The sequence below is a fragment of the Mustelus asterias genome, chromosome 13, assembly GCF_964213995.1.
Source record: "Mustelus asterias chromosome 13, sMusAst1.hap1.1, whole genome shotgun sequence".
Lineage (NCBI taxonomy): Eukaryota > Metazoa > Chordata > Chondrichthyes > Carcharhiniformes > Triakidae > Mustelus > Mustelus asterias.
In genome coordinates, this window is record NC_135813.1 from 81643789 (window position 1) to 81662857 (window position 19069).

The window sequence follows — 19069 nt, forward strand, 5'->3', positions numbered from 1 at the left end:
CCTGACTCCCCAAAGTCTGTTTACCATCCACAAGGCACAAGTCAGGAGTGCGATGGAATACTCTCCACTTGCCTGGATGAGTGTGGGTCCAACAAAACTCAAGAAGCTCAACACTGTCCAGGTCAAAGCAGCCCGGTTGTTTGACACCCATCCATGAACCTAAATATTCACTCTCTCCACCAGTAAGGCACAATAGCAGCAGTATGAACCATCTACAAGATGCACTGTGGCAACTCACCAAGGCTTCTTTGACAGCACCTTCCAATCCCATAACCTGTACCATTTAGAAGGACAAGGGCAGCAGGTGTATGGAACAGTAACACCTACAAATTCCCTTCCAAGCCACACACCATGCTGACTTGGAAATATATCATTGTTCTTTCACTTCAGCTAGATCACTCACTGAAACTCCCTTCCTAACTGTGCTAAACCTAATCAGGAGATTAAAAGTTGGGAATAGTAAAAGTGACCACAAACCTCTTAGATTGTCACAAAATTTCAACTGGTTTATTCCTGTCCTTTGGTAAAGTAAACCTGTTGTTAACTTTGGCTTGTATGTGACTCCAGTCTACTCACCAAAGTTGTTGACTCTGAGTTCTATCAAAACTACTGCACTGTGACAGTTCCAAACAGTCCAGTATAATTTCCCCAGGGCAACTAAGGATGAGCAAGAAATGCCAGTCATTCCAGATTTCACCGAATGAATGAGAAGAAAAGGTTTCGCTTAAAATTGAGACTCTGGGCCCGATTTTTACCATTTTGATTTTAGGTGCTGGGTGGACTTGAATCTGGGAGTATTTCAGATCCAACTTTTAGACCCGTTCTCAGGCGCCCCCAAATGCACTGCACCTGCAGAAATATCAGTGATTCCGAATCGCGCTGCAGAAGCCTGTGAGCGGGGCCTAACACGCCCGAAACGCTGAAGCTCCGATCGGCGCCTCCAACTCCGCATGCACAGTAAAAAAATACAGAAAAACGTACCCCTGCCACATCGCTCCTGGGCCAGATAATGCCTCCCCCTGGCCCCCACAGACATTGCCCCATCCCCACAACATAACTGACCCCCTTATCCCCCCCACAGCGCCGCTACTCCCGATCACGGCCACCTGGCCCCCTCCCCTCACTGATTGCATGCAGAGTGACAGCGGATTCCCCCCTACCATTCGCACACAGAGTGGCAGCGGAACCCCCTGCTCCCCCACCAGAGAGCCATCTGACCTGCCTCCCCACGTCGCCCCCCCCCCCCCCCCCCCCCCCCCGCAATCTGAGTCAGAGAGTCCCCGGAAGCTCTGAACTTACCTCCTCAGAAGCTGGAATGCCCGAATCAGACCTTTGTGGACCATGTCTGCTTCGTGCCGAATCTGGACGGGCGAATGCGGCGATAAAGGGGGAAGTGCTGGTAAAGATGAATGGGCGTCCAGCTCATTAATTCAATTTAAACGCATTTAAATTGACGTCGCGCCCGTTTTGGGCGTGGTCCCAAACACCGCCATTTTCAGCCATTGGTAAAGGGGATGCGACCATGGAGGCGGTCGCGGATCACGCTACTTGCCTCATGCCCAACTTTACCAAGTTTACGCGCCTAAAAACAGGTGCAACTTGATGGTAAAATTGGGCCCGCTGTCTCTGCAGCCATTTATAGTAAGACTTTTTTCCTCCCTCATTTTGCCTAACGTATCTGAATATCTAGCATTTCTGCCTTTAAACCATTTCCTGATCCTTCCTCCTACTATGTGGCTGTTGCATGTTCCTTTCATTTCCCCATTCTGTTCCTTCTTGACTGTTGTTCATCTGTAATATCTTTCAGTTCTGAGGAAGGGTTTATGCCTAAAATGTCAACCAGATTTCTGCTTTTATTTTGTGTCTGTTCTGAAGACGGGAACAGGCTAATTTTTCCTCACTAATTGCACCTTTTCTCCCCAGTTTTTTCAGGTTACTCTCCAGCTGGCCATTGTATATTATGGTGGGTACCTTGTCCTGACTGACCAAATAACATCTGGTGAACTAATCTCCTTCACCTTTTATCAGATGATGCTATCTGATGCTCTTCAGGTTAGTAATTTCATACTAAAACAAATACTGACCCTGGAAGAAATACCAAGTATTGCATTAATGTATAATCGGGTATTTTCTTTTATTTCAGAACGTCAGCAATGTATTTACTGGATTGATTCAAGCAATTGGCGTGGCAGAAAAAATCCTTGAGTGTATCGACAATAAACCAACCAGGCAAGAGACTGGAACATTCATTCCAGAAACGCTGAAGGGTGAAGTCACATTTAGGAATGTCAGTTTTGCATACCCTACTAGGCTGCAACACAAAATTCTCAATGTAAGTTGTCCCAAGTGAAGCTGAAACGTTGAGTTGTATATCATTGCTGCTAAAGCTCAAGGGACTGATTTTTCTGCTTAGTCCTCACCAACATTAAGTCAGCCAGTATATCCAACCAAGATTTTACTAAATCCACCTACATATCTCTTGGGTGGGATTACATCAGACTAGCATTTGGGAATGATCACTCTTTCACTGGAAGCTATGACTAAAGGCCTGCAGCAATTAAAATTCAGGGCAACATTTAGGTCAGCTATTAGAAACAGCAGGCAAAGGTGTTACGATTGGATTAAGGATCATTAATATTTAAATAGAAACCCAAACACCTCATTTGAACCCCCAAAAAAACTATGCCACAAGATCTCACTTTTTTAACCAAAGCCCAAACTTTACTTTATATAAAAGACTTAAAGTTAATAACACTTATTTTGTTTAACAATATATTTTAGAACTATGTTATGCATTCAGGCTTACTTCTTACTTTCCTCAAGAATTCACACGTAAGGCACATCAATCTTAAAGCTATTTACTTCTGTAGGGATCACCTCTCAGTATGCCCCAGACTTCTGGATAACTGTCCTCAGCTCCAGCTATTCTCAAAAGGTAAAACTTTCATTTACTCTATTTGACTGTGGATGCCTGAGTCCCCTTCAAGCTAATCTGCTTGTTGCTTTTTTTGTTACAAGGTTCTGTGAGGACCGCTTTAGGTTCTTCCACTAGTTTCAAACCAGGCAATCTTCCGTCCTCTATTCCTTCACAAAATTCAAACTGAGATTAAGCCTCCTGGCACTCTACATTGTAATGATATGGCAGGTGGTAATTGCCATGCTGCCCAAATCCCAAAGAGAAACTTGGATGATTTTATATAATGAGAGAGTATCTGCACTGGAGTCAGGAGCAAGAATTTCAAACCACTTTTGGAGCATTTAAGTATTACATTTAAACATTTACTGAAGAAAGAAAATGCACAATATTACATTTACACAGTTGGCTTTCGGTTTACAAACATTTCCTAAAAGACTTCTGCTTAGTTAAACTCAAAACTAAGTACCCTTTTTAGCAACAATTCTCATAGATTTACTCTATAAAAATTCCAGCAAAATTACCGCAAACATCACTGTTGCTACAGGGTCTCTGAGGCTGCCTGGAAGCTGCTTTCTTCACAGGTCTGTTTTCAGCACACATGCTCTTCAAGATCTCATGATCACACCACACCTTCAATCTCCCTTCAATTATATTTCTCCCTTTTTATCTTTAAATCTATTGTTTTTACTTCCCTTTGGATATTCCTTGGATATTCCTTCGGGCGGCACGGTAGCACAGTGGTTAGCACTGCTGTTTCACAGACCTGGGTTCGATTCCCGGCTTGGGTCACTGTCTGTGTGGAGTTTGCACATTCTCCTCGTGTCTGCGTGGGTTTTCTCGGGTGCTCCGGTTTCCTCCCACAGTCCAAAGATGTGCGGGTTAGGTTGATTGACTATGTTAAAAAATTGTCCCTTAGTGTCCTGAGATGCGTAGGTTAGAGGGACTAGTGGGTAAAATATGTAGGGATATGGGGGTAGGGCCTGGGTAGGATTGTGGTCGGTGCAGACTCGATGGGCCGAATGGCCTCTTTCTGTACTGTAGGGTTTCTATGATTCTATGACACAGATCTTTCATGTTATTTTTTATGTCTACTATTTTTGGATAAAAAATAAACTTAACACTTTGCTTTATTGATTTACCCATTGAAATACAATAGTTAAACTTCAAGTCATCTCTCTAATCTTAATGCAAATTTCTATTCATACTGTTCACTGTTCTCATGTCCGCCTGATCATCTTCACAAAATCAATTCATGAATAGGTCATTCAGCCCTTCAAGCATGCTCCGCCATTCAATATGATCACAGCTGATCCTTTATGTCACTCCCGTGCTTTCCCCGTACCCCTGATGTCTTTAGAGTCTGGCAAAGAACTAGTCACATGCATACACACACATAAAAGCTTGTTTCACAGTCACAACATGGTAAATGATGAAGTTTTGCTCTGCTTTCAGTGCAGCCCCAGCCAGCTATCATTTACTACAGTAAGCTGCAAACCACACCAAATCAAAAACTGCAACTGACTCTTTCACCAACACCCAGTTAAATTGAAACCAGGGAACCCTTCTGGGCTGTCCTTAAATTAATTTTTGGATTACTTATCCTTCATTTACAATGTATTCTTTGATCTGATGAAGTAAATGGGGTTTAGAACCTTTCAGGTTCTGCCAAATGTTTTAAACCAACTCAAGTCTGACTCCCAAAACAGAAAACTCCCTCTGGAATGCATTTGTTGCAAGGATTGCAGATATCTTGCCTCCAGCTCTTTCAGTAAATAAGCCCAGCTGCTGGTTCATAGCCCTTGTCTTTCTATTCTGACTTTATTAAACAAACATGGGTCACCATTTGAACTGCCATTTTGATTTGATTTATTATTGTCACATGTATGAACGTAATGAAAAGTATTGTTTCTTGCGCGCTATACAAAGCATACTCTTCATAGAGAAGGAAACGAGAGAGTGCAGAATGTAGTGTTACAGTCATAGCTAGTGTGTAGAGAAACTTAATGCAAGGTAAGTCCATTCAAAAGTCTGTGACAGCAGCAGGGAAGAAGCCGTACTTGAGTCGGCTGGTACGTGACCTCAGACCTTTGTATCTTTTTCCCAAAGGAAGAAGGTGAAAGAGAGAATGTCCGGGGTGTCTGGGGTCCTTAATTATGCTGGTTGCTTTGCTGAGGCAGCGGGAAGTGTTAACAGTCAATGGATGGGAGGCTGGTTTGCGTGATGAATTGGGCTATATCCACGACCTTTTGTAGTTCCTTGCGGTCTTGGGCAGAGTAGGAGCCATACCAAGCTGTGATACAACCAGAAAGAATGCTTTCTATGGTGCATCTGTAAAAGTTGGTGAGAGTCGTAACTGACATGCCAAATTTCCTTAGTCTTCTGAGAACGTAGAGGCATTGGTGGGCTTTCGTAACTGTAGTGTCGGCATGGGGGGGGGTACCAGGACAGGTTAAAGAAGAACTTTGAAGAAGAAGGTTGTTGGTGATCTGGACACCGAAAAACTTGAAGCTCTCAACCCTTTCTACTTCGTCCCCATTGATGTAGACAGGGGCATGTTCTCCTTTACGCTTCCTGAAGTTGATGACAATCTCCTTCATTTTGTTGACATTGAGGGAGAGATAATTGTTGCCGCACCAGTTCACCAGATTCTCTATCTCATTCCTGTACTCTGTCTCGTCATTGTTTGAGATCCGACCCACTACGGAGGTGTTTATAGAATAGACCAATAGAATCCTACAGAGCAGAAGGAGGCCATTTGTCCCATCGAGTCTGCACCGACCACAATCCCACCCAGGCCCTATCCCCACAACCCCATGCATTTACCCTAGCTAGTCTCCCTGATAGTAAGGGGCAATTTATCATGGCCAATCCGCCTAACCTGCATATCTTTGGACTATTTTTTAGTGTTCAGGCTATCTCTAAAGCCCAGAATTTTAATATCTAAAATATTACCATGAGCTAGATATTCATAACAATTGCCTCCACCATGTCACCCAATTCAGTTCTGCTATTCTTACCTAAAGTCTCAGTAGTTTGCAGGTTGCAATTTCACAAATCTGTCAGAAGGAGCTGCTCTAGAACTGTGGTGCCTAATATAGCAGCCAATGGCCAAAGTGGCTAATTGGCAATTAAATAAAAATGAACAATGGGCATATTCAGTGGATCAATTATTTCAATGTGTATTTGTTATAAAACAGTAATACGTAAAGTAGTGTGTGAATGTTTTAATTCCTTGGTTAGTGGGAGATGTCTGTTCAGTAAATATCAATGCATGGTGTGCATTTATCTGTGTTCGGAAGATGCTGAAAATACTTGGCAGGTCTGACAGCATCTGTGGAGATAAACTGTTAATGCTTCAGATGGGTGGCATTTCATTTTGTATGTTTTCCACGAAAATTAGTACATGTGGCGAAAATGGTTGATACTTTTAAGGGTCTTAACTTTGTTATTTTTTGGTAAACAAGAATCAAATGTACATTGCTTTTACAGAATGCATCTTTCACACTATATCCTGGTGAAATTACAGCTCTAGTGGGTGTCTCAGGGAGTGGGAAGAGCTCTTGTGTGCAGCTGATGGAGAATTTCTACAATCCACAGGCTGGTGAAATTTTACTGGATGGTTACCCAGTTCAAGATTATGATTACAAGTATCTTCACACTAAGGTAGTGTTAGCTTTTGATTACTAATCGTTAAATATCCAGCATGTAATTTATAGTAATATATCACAGGCGGAATTTTGTACTCAGATGCACAGAGTGCCGGTTGAGGTGAGAAAACCGGTGTATAGATCTCCAGTTGCACAGCCGAGTTTTCTCTCCAGATATTATGGTACTCTGTGCACAAAATACCTAGAGGCATAGTTTTCGGCGTCATGCTGGCAAGGTGGGGCCTGATAGAGCCGATAGCACAGGCTCCACAGAGATCGGGATGCCATTTTTAGAGCTGCAGGCAAAGCCTCTCGATGTTCGAGCGGGAGCGGCAGGTGGAGCCTGCAATTCCTTCCCGCACATGCATGATTTAGGAGGGACACAGACACAGGCAGTTAAAGTTAATTTATTAGTCCCAAGTAGGCTTACATTAACACTGCAATGAAGTTATTGTGAAAATCTCCTAAACACCACACTCCAGCGCCTGTTCGGGCACAGCGAGGGAGAATTTAACATGGCCAATGCACCTAACCTGCACATCTTTGGACTGTGGGAGGGAACTGGAGCACCCGGAGGAAACCCACGCAGACACGATGAGAACGTGTAAACTCCACACAGACAGTGACCCAAGCCAGGAATCGAACCCAGGTCCCTGGCACTGTGAGGCCGCAGTACTAACCACTGTGCCACTGTGTTAATGGGGCGTGCACAGCAATGAAAAGACAGCAGATCTCCTTAAAGTGCAACTGTACATATATTAACAAATGTGCACAAACAATCAGCAATGATAGTGCACTCATGTCACTATTGTGAGATCAGCACTTCTTTATTTTATGTTTCTTGCCACTATGTCAAGGTGCTCCCCAACCGACATCCATAGCAGGGTGAACACTAACACTAACCTGCTCACTAATATGGAGCTTTGAGGCCCTGAGGCCCAGCTTGGTTTGGATCTCCTGCAGGGACAGGTGTACCCGATGTGGCCCCATAAGTCTGAGCTGATAGGTCCCAGAGAAAGACGAATTGGAAAGGCTGGGCAACCTCAAAAGGTTCCCCGCGTTTCACCTGACAATCCTCTTCCCTTTCGGTGTCTGAGGGCCCCTCGTTGACTCCTTGAGGGAAAGAGGGTCCTGGGAGGAGGTTGAGGTGTCCCATCCCCCTCTCTGCAAAAGCTCGCTCATGACTGCAGCATTGGAGTTCTCGTCTCTGTGCATCTCTGGCAGAAACTGGGCCTTCTGCTGGACCTGGTTCTCCATGTTGTCTGCCACCCTCCTCATGGAGACCTCGATATGCGCACATGTCAGTACCACTTCATCAATCTGCAGGCGGATGTATTCTTCCACCTTATGTGCCACTCTGATTAGGGCCTCAGCCTGATGTTCTCCCACCTCTTGTTGCATACCAGCATCTTGTCTAGGACATCTCCAGAGGCTTGTCACCTCACTCAGACTTAGCTGAAACCTCTTCCCCATCAGTTCTTCGAGGGCCGGTGACATTGGCTGTCTCTGCCTCTTCCTCCTCTGTGGACACATGTGAGTGAGGTGACCACCAGAGTGCGAGACCCTGCCTGAGCTAGATGTAGTAAGCACCGAGGTGTGCATCTTTACACTGGTGGAAGGTGTAGGTGAAATGTAAAATCTGAAGTCTATGTCCTTGCAATGAGAGGATATTATTTGAATCTGTCTCCATTTATGTGAATTAGTTGAGATAAAATTCCCATTTCTGTTTAGTATGAGGTAACTTTGTACATAACATTTTGATAAAACTTGTTTAAAAATTCTTGTTCAAGGTTGCTATGGTTGGTCAGGAGCCAGTGTTGTTTGCCCGATCAATACAAGAAAATATTGTATATGGCCTGCAGGAGTGTTCCATAAATGTAATCGTGCAGGCTTCTCAGACAGCTCACGCACATGAATTTATAACTGAACTGAAAGATGGCTATGATACAGGTAAAATATATTAACTACAGGTGTTTGCAACACTCGTGTTTTGATATATCAAATTTGTAACAAACTCCTCCCTCAAAAGTACTGCATAAATATTTAATTTGGTCCACTTTTCATTTCATAATTACAGCAATGATCAGATCTGCTGCTTTCTTCCTCAAGCCTGAGGTTTCTTTTAAAATATATGAGCTATGCCACACACAAATGGGCATTGTTTTATCTTCTGCTAATGTGATCTACGTATAGTGTGAAAGGTGACATAGATCAAGCTGATAGATGGCAAGTGCCACACAAATGCCATCACTAACAAGAGCGAATCAAACTATCCCCCCCTTGACATTCAATGGCATTACTATTGTTGAATCCCCACTATCAACATGCTGGGAGTTACCATTGACCAGGAATTGAGCTTGTCCAGCTATATAAATACTGTGGCTACAAGAACAGTGAAGAGGCTAGGAATTCTGAGAAACTAACTCACCTTCTAACTCCCCAAAGCCTGTCCACCATCTACAAGTGTCGATGGTAGTCATGATGTGGAGATGCCGGCGTTACAACGCCGACACCATCTACAAGTCAGGAATAGGGGGCGGCACGGTAGCACAGTGGTTAGCACTGCTGCTTCACAGCTCCAGGGATCTGGGTTCGATTCCCGGCTTGGGTCACTGTCTGTGTGGAGTTTGCACATTCTTCTCGTGTCTGCGTGGCTTTCCTCCGAGTACTCCGGTTTCCTCCCACAGTCCAAAGATGTGCGGGTTAGGTTGATTGACCATGCTAAAATTGCCCCTTAGTGTCCTGAGATGCGTAGGTTAGAGGGATTAGCGGGTAAATATGTAGGGATATCGGGGTAGGGCCTGGGTGGGATTGTGGTCGGTGCAGACTCAATGGGCCAAATGGCCTCTTTCTGCACTGTAGGGATTCTATGATTCTATGATGATGGAATACTCTTGACATGCCAGGAAGAGTGCAGCTCCAAAAGCAGTCAAGGAGCTCAACACTATCCAGAACAAAGCACCCCATCCACCACCTTAAACATTCATCCCTCCACCACGCAGCAGTGTGTAGCATCTGCAAGATGCGCTGCAGTAATTCACTAAGGCGCCTTCAACAGCACCTTCCGAACCCTCAACAGCTACCATCTAGAAGGACAAGTGCAGCAGATACACAGGAATCCCATTACCTGTAAGTTCCTCTCCAAACCACTCACCATCCTGACTTGGAAATCTCAGTATTCCTTCACAGTTGCTGAGTTAAAATTCTGAAATCCTTCTCTAATAGCATTGTGGGTGTACCTGCACCAGATGTGCTGCAGCAGTTTGATAAAGTGGCTTAGCACCAACTTCTCAGGGGCAATTAGAGGTGGACAACAAACACTGGCCAAGCCAGCAATACTCACATCCCATGAAAGAATTTTTAAGAAGTGCCATGCTGTGAGACGATCAAAATCTATTTAAACGGTGTCATACTCCTGTCATATCACATTTCTGCAATAACACCTTTGTCAGATCTGTAAATTTCCCTGTAACACTTGCAATCACGTTGATTCATAAATTAGCAGCAAATTAGATTTGAATAGAATGGGAACATACTAATTCAGACAAACAAAGAAGTATGAAAATTACCAAATGTGAGTCAATGATCAGTAAATTGCTGTCAATAAAACTAGCAGGAAACTAGTGAAATTGATCAAAATCCTTTCTTGGCAGCATGTTTTCTCAGTAATTGGAGTGCACAGTACTTCAAATATGGTAGGACAGTGCAGTTCCTGGCAATGATTATTGAGCAGGCTTATTGTGAAGAATGACTTTCATGGGTTCATAGAATCATAGAAACCCTACAGTGCAGAAGGAGGCCATTCAGCCTACTGAGTCTGCACCGACCACAATCCCACCTAGGCCCCATTCCCCGTAACCCAACATATTTACCCCACTAATCCCTCTAACCTATGCATCCCGGGACACGAAGGGGCAATTTAGCATGGCCAATCAACCCAACCCGCACATCTTTGGACTGTGGGAGGAACCGGAGCACCTGGAGGAAACCCACGCAGACACGGGGAGAACGTGCAAACTCCACACAAACAGTGACCCAAGCCGGGAATCGAACCCAGGTCCCTGGAGCTGTGAAGCAGCAGTGCTAACCACTGTGCCATTCCACCGCCGGAGCATCACCAGTGCTCTTTGGTCTTTAGGGTTAGTCACTGTTTCAAAAGCTGTGAAGTCGAAGTTTAAGTTCTTCCAGTAACCTGAACAATACAGCAGAGCTGTGTAGCTGATTATTTCTGTTGGTGACTGTGGTGAACCATCGTTGGTTCACCACTGGGGTTTGTTACCATGTTACTGTTGGGCTAGGGTGTTATTACTGTGGGGGTTGTACTATGTTGTTGGGTTAGGGTGTTTACCTGTTATAAGTGTTACCATGGCACATTCCAGTGGGGTCCCGCCTCCGGTGGCAGGGTATAAGACCCCCTGCTCCGGCAGGACCCCTTCAGTCTGAACTGGTGTATTCGTGTTAGTAGTTTCATTGTTACTGTATTAAAGCCTTCAATACTAAAGCCTTGATTCCATGTGCTCATTGACGCGCATCAGTGACTGAAACAAATCTATACAGGAGAACTCACCTCACAGCATGTAAAACATTAATTTCTGTGTAAGATTGTTTAAACAGTTTTCTACCTGCCTTAATCAGAGACTGGAGAGAAAGGCACAAAGCTGTCAGGAGGCCAGAAGCAAAGGATTGCCATAGCTCGTGCATTGGTTCGTGATCCTCAGGTTTTATTACTGGATGAAGCTACTAGCGCATTGGATGGAGAAAATGAATTTAATGTAAGTAAACATGTCACTCATTGGTACAGCTTCTAATCTTTAACATAAAAAGTGTGACAAGGTGATGCGCGATTGATTCACACGGGAGGCTAGAACGTACCCGGGAATAAATTCACTACACATAGGAGCACACTACTCAACAATATTATCCCAGACTAAAGACTACTAGGAAGTAGCAGTGACCTTTATACTCCTGTAAGAAGGCGGAGTCCTGGGCGGAGCCGAACGGAGTGTACCACATAAACAGTAATAACAGGTGGAACACCCAACAACCCTAACCCCAACAGCAACGAGAGTAACATATATACAAGTACCCATAGTGGTATCCATCTATGGTTCACCACACAAGGTACTTAACAAGTAAATGCAAGGAAAGGATATGCTGATTCTGGAAAGATTAGCACAGACCAACAACCACTTACATCCATCTAGTGTTTTAATGTAGAAAAACAGCTCAGGAATATACCCAGGGACATAAGGAAAAATATGGATTCTAAACCAAAGAAAATAATAGGAGGGGTGACGAAAATATTTATCAAAAATCTGTGTTTTAAGGAGAGTAATTAAGGAGGAAGAACAGTTGGAGAGATTTTAGAAAGAAAATTATGGAACATTGGGTTTAGGCGGGAGAAAGCACTGTTGTCAACGGCAGGCTGGAGGATACATAAAAGACCAGGGTCATGGAAATAGAATTCAGATGGGTTGAGGATGGGGATGGGAGCGGGGAATGGGACAGAGTTGTAGCACTGGAGAAGTTTATAGAGAGTGAGAGAGGTGAGAAAACACGAAATGAAACCTAAGGATGACAACAAAATTTGAGCTACGTATTGGGGGATTAGGTGCCGAAATGGATCAGCTGGTTATGGAGAGATGAACGTGTGTGATGAAACTTAGGAAATGACTAGCAATATTTTGGTTGCACTGATAAAAGAACAAAGAACAAAGAACAATACAGCACAGGAACAGGCCCTTCGGCCCTCCAAGCCCGCGCCGCTCCCTGGTCCAAACTAGACCATTCTTTTGTATCCCTCCATTCCCACTCCATTCATGTGGCTATCTAGATAAGTCTTAAATGTTCCCAGTGTGTCCGCCTCCACCACCTTGCCCTGCAGCGGATTCCAGGCCCCCACCACCCTCTGTGTAAAATACGTCCTTCTGATATCCGTGTTAAACCTCCCCCCCCTCACCTTGAACCTATGACCCCTCGTGAACGTCACCACCGACCTGGGAAAAAGCTTCCCACCGTTCACCCTATCTATGCCTTTCACAATATTGATGTTTATGGAGGGTGGATTAAAGGTTGTTTAGGAGATCTGTGGAATTCCCTGCCCAGTGAAGCAGTTGAGGCTACCTCATTGAATGTTTTTTAAGGCAAGGATAGATAAATTTTTGAACAGTAAAGGAATTACGGGTTATGGAGTGCAGGTGGGTAAGTGGAGCTGAGTCCACGAAAAGATCAGCCATGATCTTATTGAATGGTGGAGCAGGCTCAAGGGGCCATAGAAATCATAGAACCCCTACAGTACAGAAAGAGGCCATTCGGCCCATCGAGTCTGCACCGACCACAATCCCACCCAGGCCCTACCCCCATATCCCTACATATTTTACCCACTAATCCCTCTAATCTACACATCTCAGGACACTAAGGGGCAATTTAAGCATGGCCAATCAACCTAACCTGCACATCGTTGGACTGTGGGAGGAAACCGGAGCACCTGGAGGAAACCCATGCAGACACAAGGAGAATGTGCAAACTCCACACAGACAGTGACCTAAGCCAGGAATCGAGCCCAGGTCCCTGGAGCTGTGAAGCAGCAGTGCTAACCACTGTGCTACTGGGCCAGATGGCCTACTCCTGCTCCTAGTTCTTATGTAGATCATTGGAATAGTCAAGTCAAGACAAAGGCATAATTAAGTGTTTAGGGAGTAGATGGCCTGAATAGGAGCAGAGGTGGATGCAGTATACTGTATTATTCATCTAACTTCCATTTTTTGAAGATTTGCTGAATGCTATTCTTCAATTCCACATTTCCACAACCCAGAATTCCATTTTGCCTTTTCCATAGCATTTTCTTGATTATTGAAAGCACTATATATGGAGCTGTTTTATTTTAAATATGTTAAGCATTCCCACCTTGGCACATGCTTTTGAATTTAAATCAGGGGTGTTATAACTTCTGATTTAGAAATGCTCTGGTGTAATGTTTTCAAGAATATTTGTTTCCATCTTCTCAGATCATAATTTTAGTACATCCCAAATTGCAATGAAATATTCTTCTCAAGAGAACCTCACAATATTAGTCAAGCTTAACCACAACGACAAGGATATTGATTATATGTTATGAATAATTTATTCTATTTTTATTGTCCAGTATCACAGTGGCAAACAAGAATAGCCAAGAATGTAGAATTTTTTCTCAGACAGCTTTGTCTGCCCCTTTATTTCATCGTTTAATAACAAATTATTGTACAATATTGCTAAAATAAATTGGTCAAATGTCTTTTTGACTATTATGAAATGTAGAAATTTCTATGCTATTTTACTACATCGACATGAAAGATTTTGTGTCCCATTATGAATTGCGTTTCTATTATGAAAACATTCTCCCCTTGTCTGCGGAGGTTTCTTCTGGGTGCTCCAGTTTCCTCCCACAGTCTGAAACATGTGCAGGTTAGGTTGCCTCTAAATTGCTAAATTACTTCTTAGTGTCCCAGAAGATTTGTACATTAGGGGGATTATTGGGGTAAATGGATGGGGTTAGGCCTGGGTAACATGCTCTACTGGAGAGTCGGTGCAGACTAGATGGGCTGAATGGCCTTCTTCTGCACTGTAGGGATTCTATGATTCTATAGACTCATTGGTTTTTCACAATATTGATTTGTGCCCATCATTGATATACGTCTTCGATACAGGAATTCCTTATGTTTTCACCGCGCTGTGGCAACATAAACAAAGTCTAGTCGTGGATTAAAAATCTACTCACTATTTCAGATCCTGCAAGAACTGTCCAAGTTGAAGAAAGGTTGCACCATCCTTGTCATAGCACATCGTCTGAGCACCATTAAAAATGCACAGAAAATAATTGTCATCAGTGAGGGTGTGATAATGGAACAGGGGACGCATGAAGAATTAATGCAGAGAAAAGGTGCCTATTTCAGATTGGTGCAAACGCAAATACCTGCTTCAGAGCCTGACATTAACAGTTAATTATGAATCCTTGAATTCAAATGAAGTTCATAACATTGGAGAAAATGAGAAGATTGAGAATAATAAGTGAATTGAAATAAGCAAAACATTTGAAGTATGTGGGGGAATATGTAGGATGTGAGGAAAAAACTCCTGTAAATATTTCGGAAAGACTTTCAATGTTTACTATATTTATGATGTGTAATTTTCTGGCAGAAGAAATCTTCTCTAAATCTCTGAGCTCTAAACATTTAAATGTAAAGAAAGAAGAGTTTGCTTCACCAAATGAAAAAAAGTTCAGAATGAAGCTGCGACTTTGTGAAAGAGGGTGCAGAACTACATTAAAACACTTGTACAATTCTGCTTGTTTTCTCTTATAAAAATGTGTGTATTCTTCTACATAAGAACATAAGAACTAGGAGCAGGAGTAGGCCATCCGGCCCCTCGAACCTGCTCCGCCATTCAATAAGATCATGGCTGATCTTTTCGTGGACTCAGCTCCACTTACCCACCCGCTCACCATAACCCTTAATTCCTTTACTGTTCAAAAATTTATCTATCCTTGCCTTAAAAACATTCAATGAGGTAGCCTCAACTGCTTCACTGGACAGGGAATTCCACAGATTCACAACCCTTTGTGTGAAGAAGTTCCTCCTCAACTCAGTCCTAAATCTGCTCCCCCTTATTTTGAGGCCATGCCCCCTAGTTCTTTTCCACCCGCCAGTGGAAACAACTTCCCTGCTTCTATCTTATCTATTCCCTTCCTAATTTTATATGTTTCTATAAGATCTCCCTCATTCTTCTGAATTCCAATGAGTATAGCCCCAGTCTACTCGGTCTCTCCTCAAAGCCAACCCTCTCAACTCCGGAATCAACCTAGTGAATCTCCTCTGCACCCCCTCCAGTGCCAATATATCCTTTCTCAAGTAAGGAGACCAAAACTGTACACAGTACTACAGGTGTGGCCTCACCAGCACCTTATACAGCTGCAACATAACCTCGCTGTTTTAAAACTCCATCCCTCTAGCAATGAAGGACAAAATTCCATTTGCCTTCTTAATTACCTGCTGCACCTGCAAACCAACTCCTTGTGATTCTTGCACAAGGACACCCAGGTCCCTCTGCACAGCAGCATGTTGCAATTTTTTACCATTTAAATAATAGTCCATTTTGCTGTTATTCCTACCAAAATGGATGACCTCACATTTACCAACATTGTACTCCATCTGCCAGACCCTCGCCCACTCACTTAGACTATCTATATCCCTTTGCAGACTTTCAGCGTCCTCTGCATGCTTCGCTCTGCCACTCATCTTAGTGACATCTGCGAATTTTGACACTGCACTTGGTCCCCAACTCCAAATTATCCATGTAAATTGTAAACAATTGCAGTCCCAACACTGATCCCTGAGGCACACCACTAGTCACTGATCACCAACCAGAAAAACACCCATTTATCCCCACTCTTTGCTTCCTGTTGGTTAACCAATCCTCTATGCTAATACATTATCCATAACACTCTGCACCTTTATCTTATGTAGCAGCCTTTGGTGTGGCACTTTGTCAAATGCCTTCTGGAAATCCAGATACACCACATCCACAGGGTTCCCATTGTCCAATGCGCATGTAATGTTCTCAAAGAATTCCACCAAATTAGTCAAACATGACCTGCCCTTCATGAATCCATGCTGCGTCTTACCAATGGGACAACTTATATCCAGATGTCTCGCTATTTCTTCCTTGATGATAGATTCAAGCATTTTCCCTACTACAGAAGTTAAGCTAACCGGCCTATAGTTACCCGCCTTTTGTCTACCTCCTTTTTTAAACAGTGGCGATTCTAGTCTCAATATATTACTTACATTGCTTTGCAAATATAAATTAAACTAATTGTGGAAATTTACCAATGTCCAGGTGTTTTATTTTGAATGATGTGGTATTATTAAATTCTTCAGTTGATACTAAGTAAAGAGGAAGCTTAACACATTCAATGATGAATTTTCATGGTGATCTGCAGGCGGGACTGGATACATGCCAACAATTTCCCGCTAGCGGCTGGCATGCCAGTCTGCCACCGTGGTCCAACCTCCAAGTTATTTGAGAGAAGCTGCATCTTTGGCACATGGGGATTGACAGCTGACTGCCTGTCAGCAGCGAGTAGTCAATTAAATTGTCCGTTCAGGGCACTGATCAGAAACCAACTAGAATATTCCAGATGGCAGGCAGAACCCTCACTGAGGCCGAGGCCCTGCCAATAAATAGCAGAAGCCTCCTGGTGGCAATCCGAGGGGCCAGTGATGCCCCATTTAATTTAACTCACCATTGCAGCTGCAATCAATAGGGCCACAGTTAAGGCTCCCCCTCCACAATGACCGTATCGCGGTTGTATCCACTTTTTATCTTTCAAAGTTTTAAAATTTTTCAGAGGGCACCTTCATCTTGAGATGCCATTTCATTACCAATCCCGCCTACCTCTGACGGTGCCTCTGACAGTTTTGGTTGCCAATCTTTCAGTGCTGAAGGGGCTCCTTTTGGCCCACCAGTTTCGGGAACCCATCTACCATCCTTAATCTCCCCAGGGAACCAAGGGACTTGTGAAAATGAGGAACTGAAAGAAATTAGCATTATTACATAAGTGATACTTGAAAAAGGAATTAGATTGAAGGTTGATAAATGCTGTGGACCTCATGAGTTGTATCTCAGAGTGGATGCGTTAGTGGTTACCTTTCAAAATATATTAATTCCCGAAAGGTTCCTGCTGACAGGCAAGTAGCAAAGGTAACCTCAGTTAGGAAAGGAAGGAGACAGAAAATTGAGAAATACAGACGTTATAGTTTAACATCAGAAGTAGGTAAAATGTCAGAATTTATTATAAAGAATATGATAACTAGACACTTGGAAAATAATTATATGATAGGGCAGAGTCAACATGGACTTATGAAGGGAAATCATGTTTTACAAACCTGAAGAGTTTTTGAGGATGTTACTTGTAGCATAGATAAAGGAGAACCAGTGGATGTGGTGTTTTTAGATTTCCAGAAGGTTTTTGATAAGGTCCCACACAGGAGGTTCACAAACATCTTTAGAGCACATGGGATTGGGGTAATATACTGATGTGGATTGAGAATCCATGCCAGTATATTACCCCAGTTAACAGACTGAAAGCAGAGAGTAGGAGTAAATGGGTCATGCTCACGATGGCAGGCTATTACTAGTTGGATATTGCAAGGATCGGTGCTGGGTCTATAGCTGTTCACAATCTATATAAATGATTTGAATGTGAGTACCAAATGTAATATTCCCAAATCTGCTGATGACACAAAACTAGGTCAGAATGGAAGTTGTGAGGAGAATACCAGGAGTCTTAAAGGGGATTTTGACAGGATACGTGGATGGGCAAGAACAAGGCAAATATTTCAGATATCCAGCATACGCAGTAATTTGCTTTCATTAAGGAAACATTCAGGAAACAGGCCTGCATTCTCTAGAGTTTTGAAGAATATGTCGTGATCTCATTGAAAGTGACAAAATTCTTACAAGGCATGACAGTGTAGAAGTAGATGGGATGGCTGGTGGCTCTAGAATCATGGCTTGAGTCTCAGAATAAGGGGTAAGTCATTTAAGACAGATGAGAAGGCATTATTCACTCAGTGAAATAAAATATATATAAAAAAGAAATATAAAATAAGTGAATAATATAATTAAGTAATTAATTAAAACACATTAAGGATGGCAGCAGACAGGAGATGTGTCAAGGCATGTGGGAGATCCTGGATGTCAATGTGATCCAGGGTAAACATGACTGCAGGAAATGTTTGTGGCTTGAGGAGCTTCAGCTCAGAGTCATTGAGCTGAAGGCTAAACTGCAGACACTGAGAGACATCAGGGAGGGGGTAAGATCCCTGGATACTTTGTACCTGGAGGCAGTCACACCACTTAGGATAGAAACATAGAAAATGGGTGCAGGAGTAGGCCATTTGGCCCACACCACCATTCAATATGATCATGGTTGATCATGCACTTTCAGTATCCCACTCCCACGTTCTCTCCATATCCCTTGATCCCTTTAGCCACAAGGGCTATGTCCAGCTCCCTTTTGAATTTATCTAACAAACTGGCCCCAACCGTTTCTGTGGTAGACAATTCCACAGGTTCACAACTCTGAGTGAACAAGTTCTTCCTCATCTCAGTCCTGAATAGCTTACCCCTTATTCTTAGACTGTGACCTTTTGGACTTCCCCAATATCGGGAACATTCTTCCTGCATCTAGCCTGTCCAGTCCCATCAGGATTTTATATGTTTCTACAAGATCCCCTCTCATTCTTCTAAATTGCAGTGAGTACAAGCCCAGTCAATTCAATATTCCTTCATATGTAGGTCCTGCCATCCCAGGAATCAGTCTGGTGAACGTTTGCTGGACTCCTGCAATAACAAGAATGTCCTTCCTCAGACTAGGAGACCAAAACTGCACACAATACTCAAGGTGTGGCCTCACCAAGGCCCTGTTAACTGCATCCTTACTCCTATACTCAAGTCCTCTTGCTAT

The 19069-nt window shown here is 43.3% G+C and overlaps 1 protein-coding gene across 1 annotated transcript in view; it reads left to right on the plus strand.

The window, feature by feature from the left end:
• Positions 1-16419, plus strand: part of abcb9 (ATP-binding cassette, sub-family B (MDR/TAP), member 9) — a 33415-nt gene extending 16996 nt beyond the window's left edge. Inside the window, exons 6-11 of the mRNA XM_078227663.1 lie at positions 1924-2052; positions 2144-2332; positions 6407-6580; positions 8355-8514; positions 11200-11336; positions 14329-16419. Coding sequence (XP_078083789.1) covers positions 1924-2052; positions 2144-2332; positions 6407-6580; positions 8355-8514; positions 11200-11336; positions 14329-14544 — 1005 coding nt within the window. The 3' untranslated portion in view covers positions 14545-16419. The remainder of the gene's footprint in view (positions 1-1923; positions 2053-2143; positions 2333-6406; positions 6581-8354; positions 8515-11199; positions 11337-14328) is intronic.
• The last annotated feature ends 2650 nt before the right edge of the window (positions 16420-19069 follow it).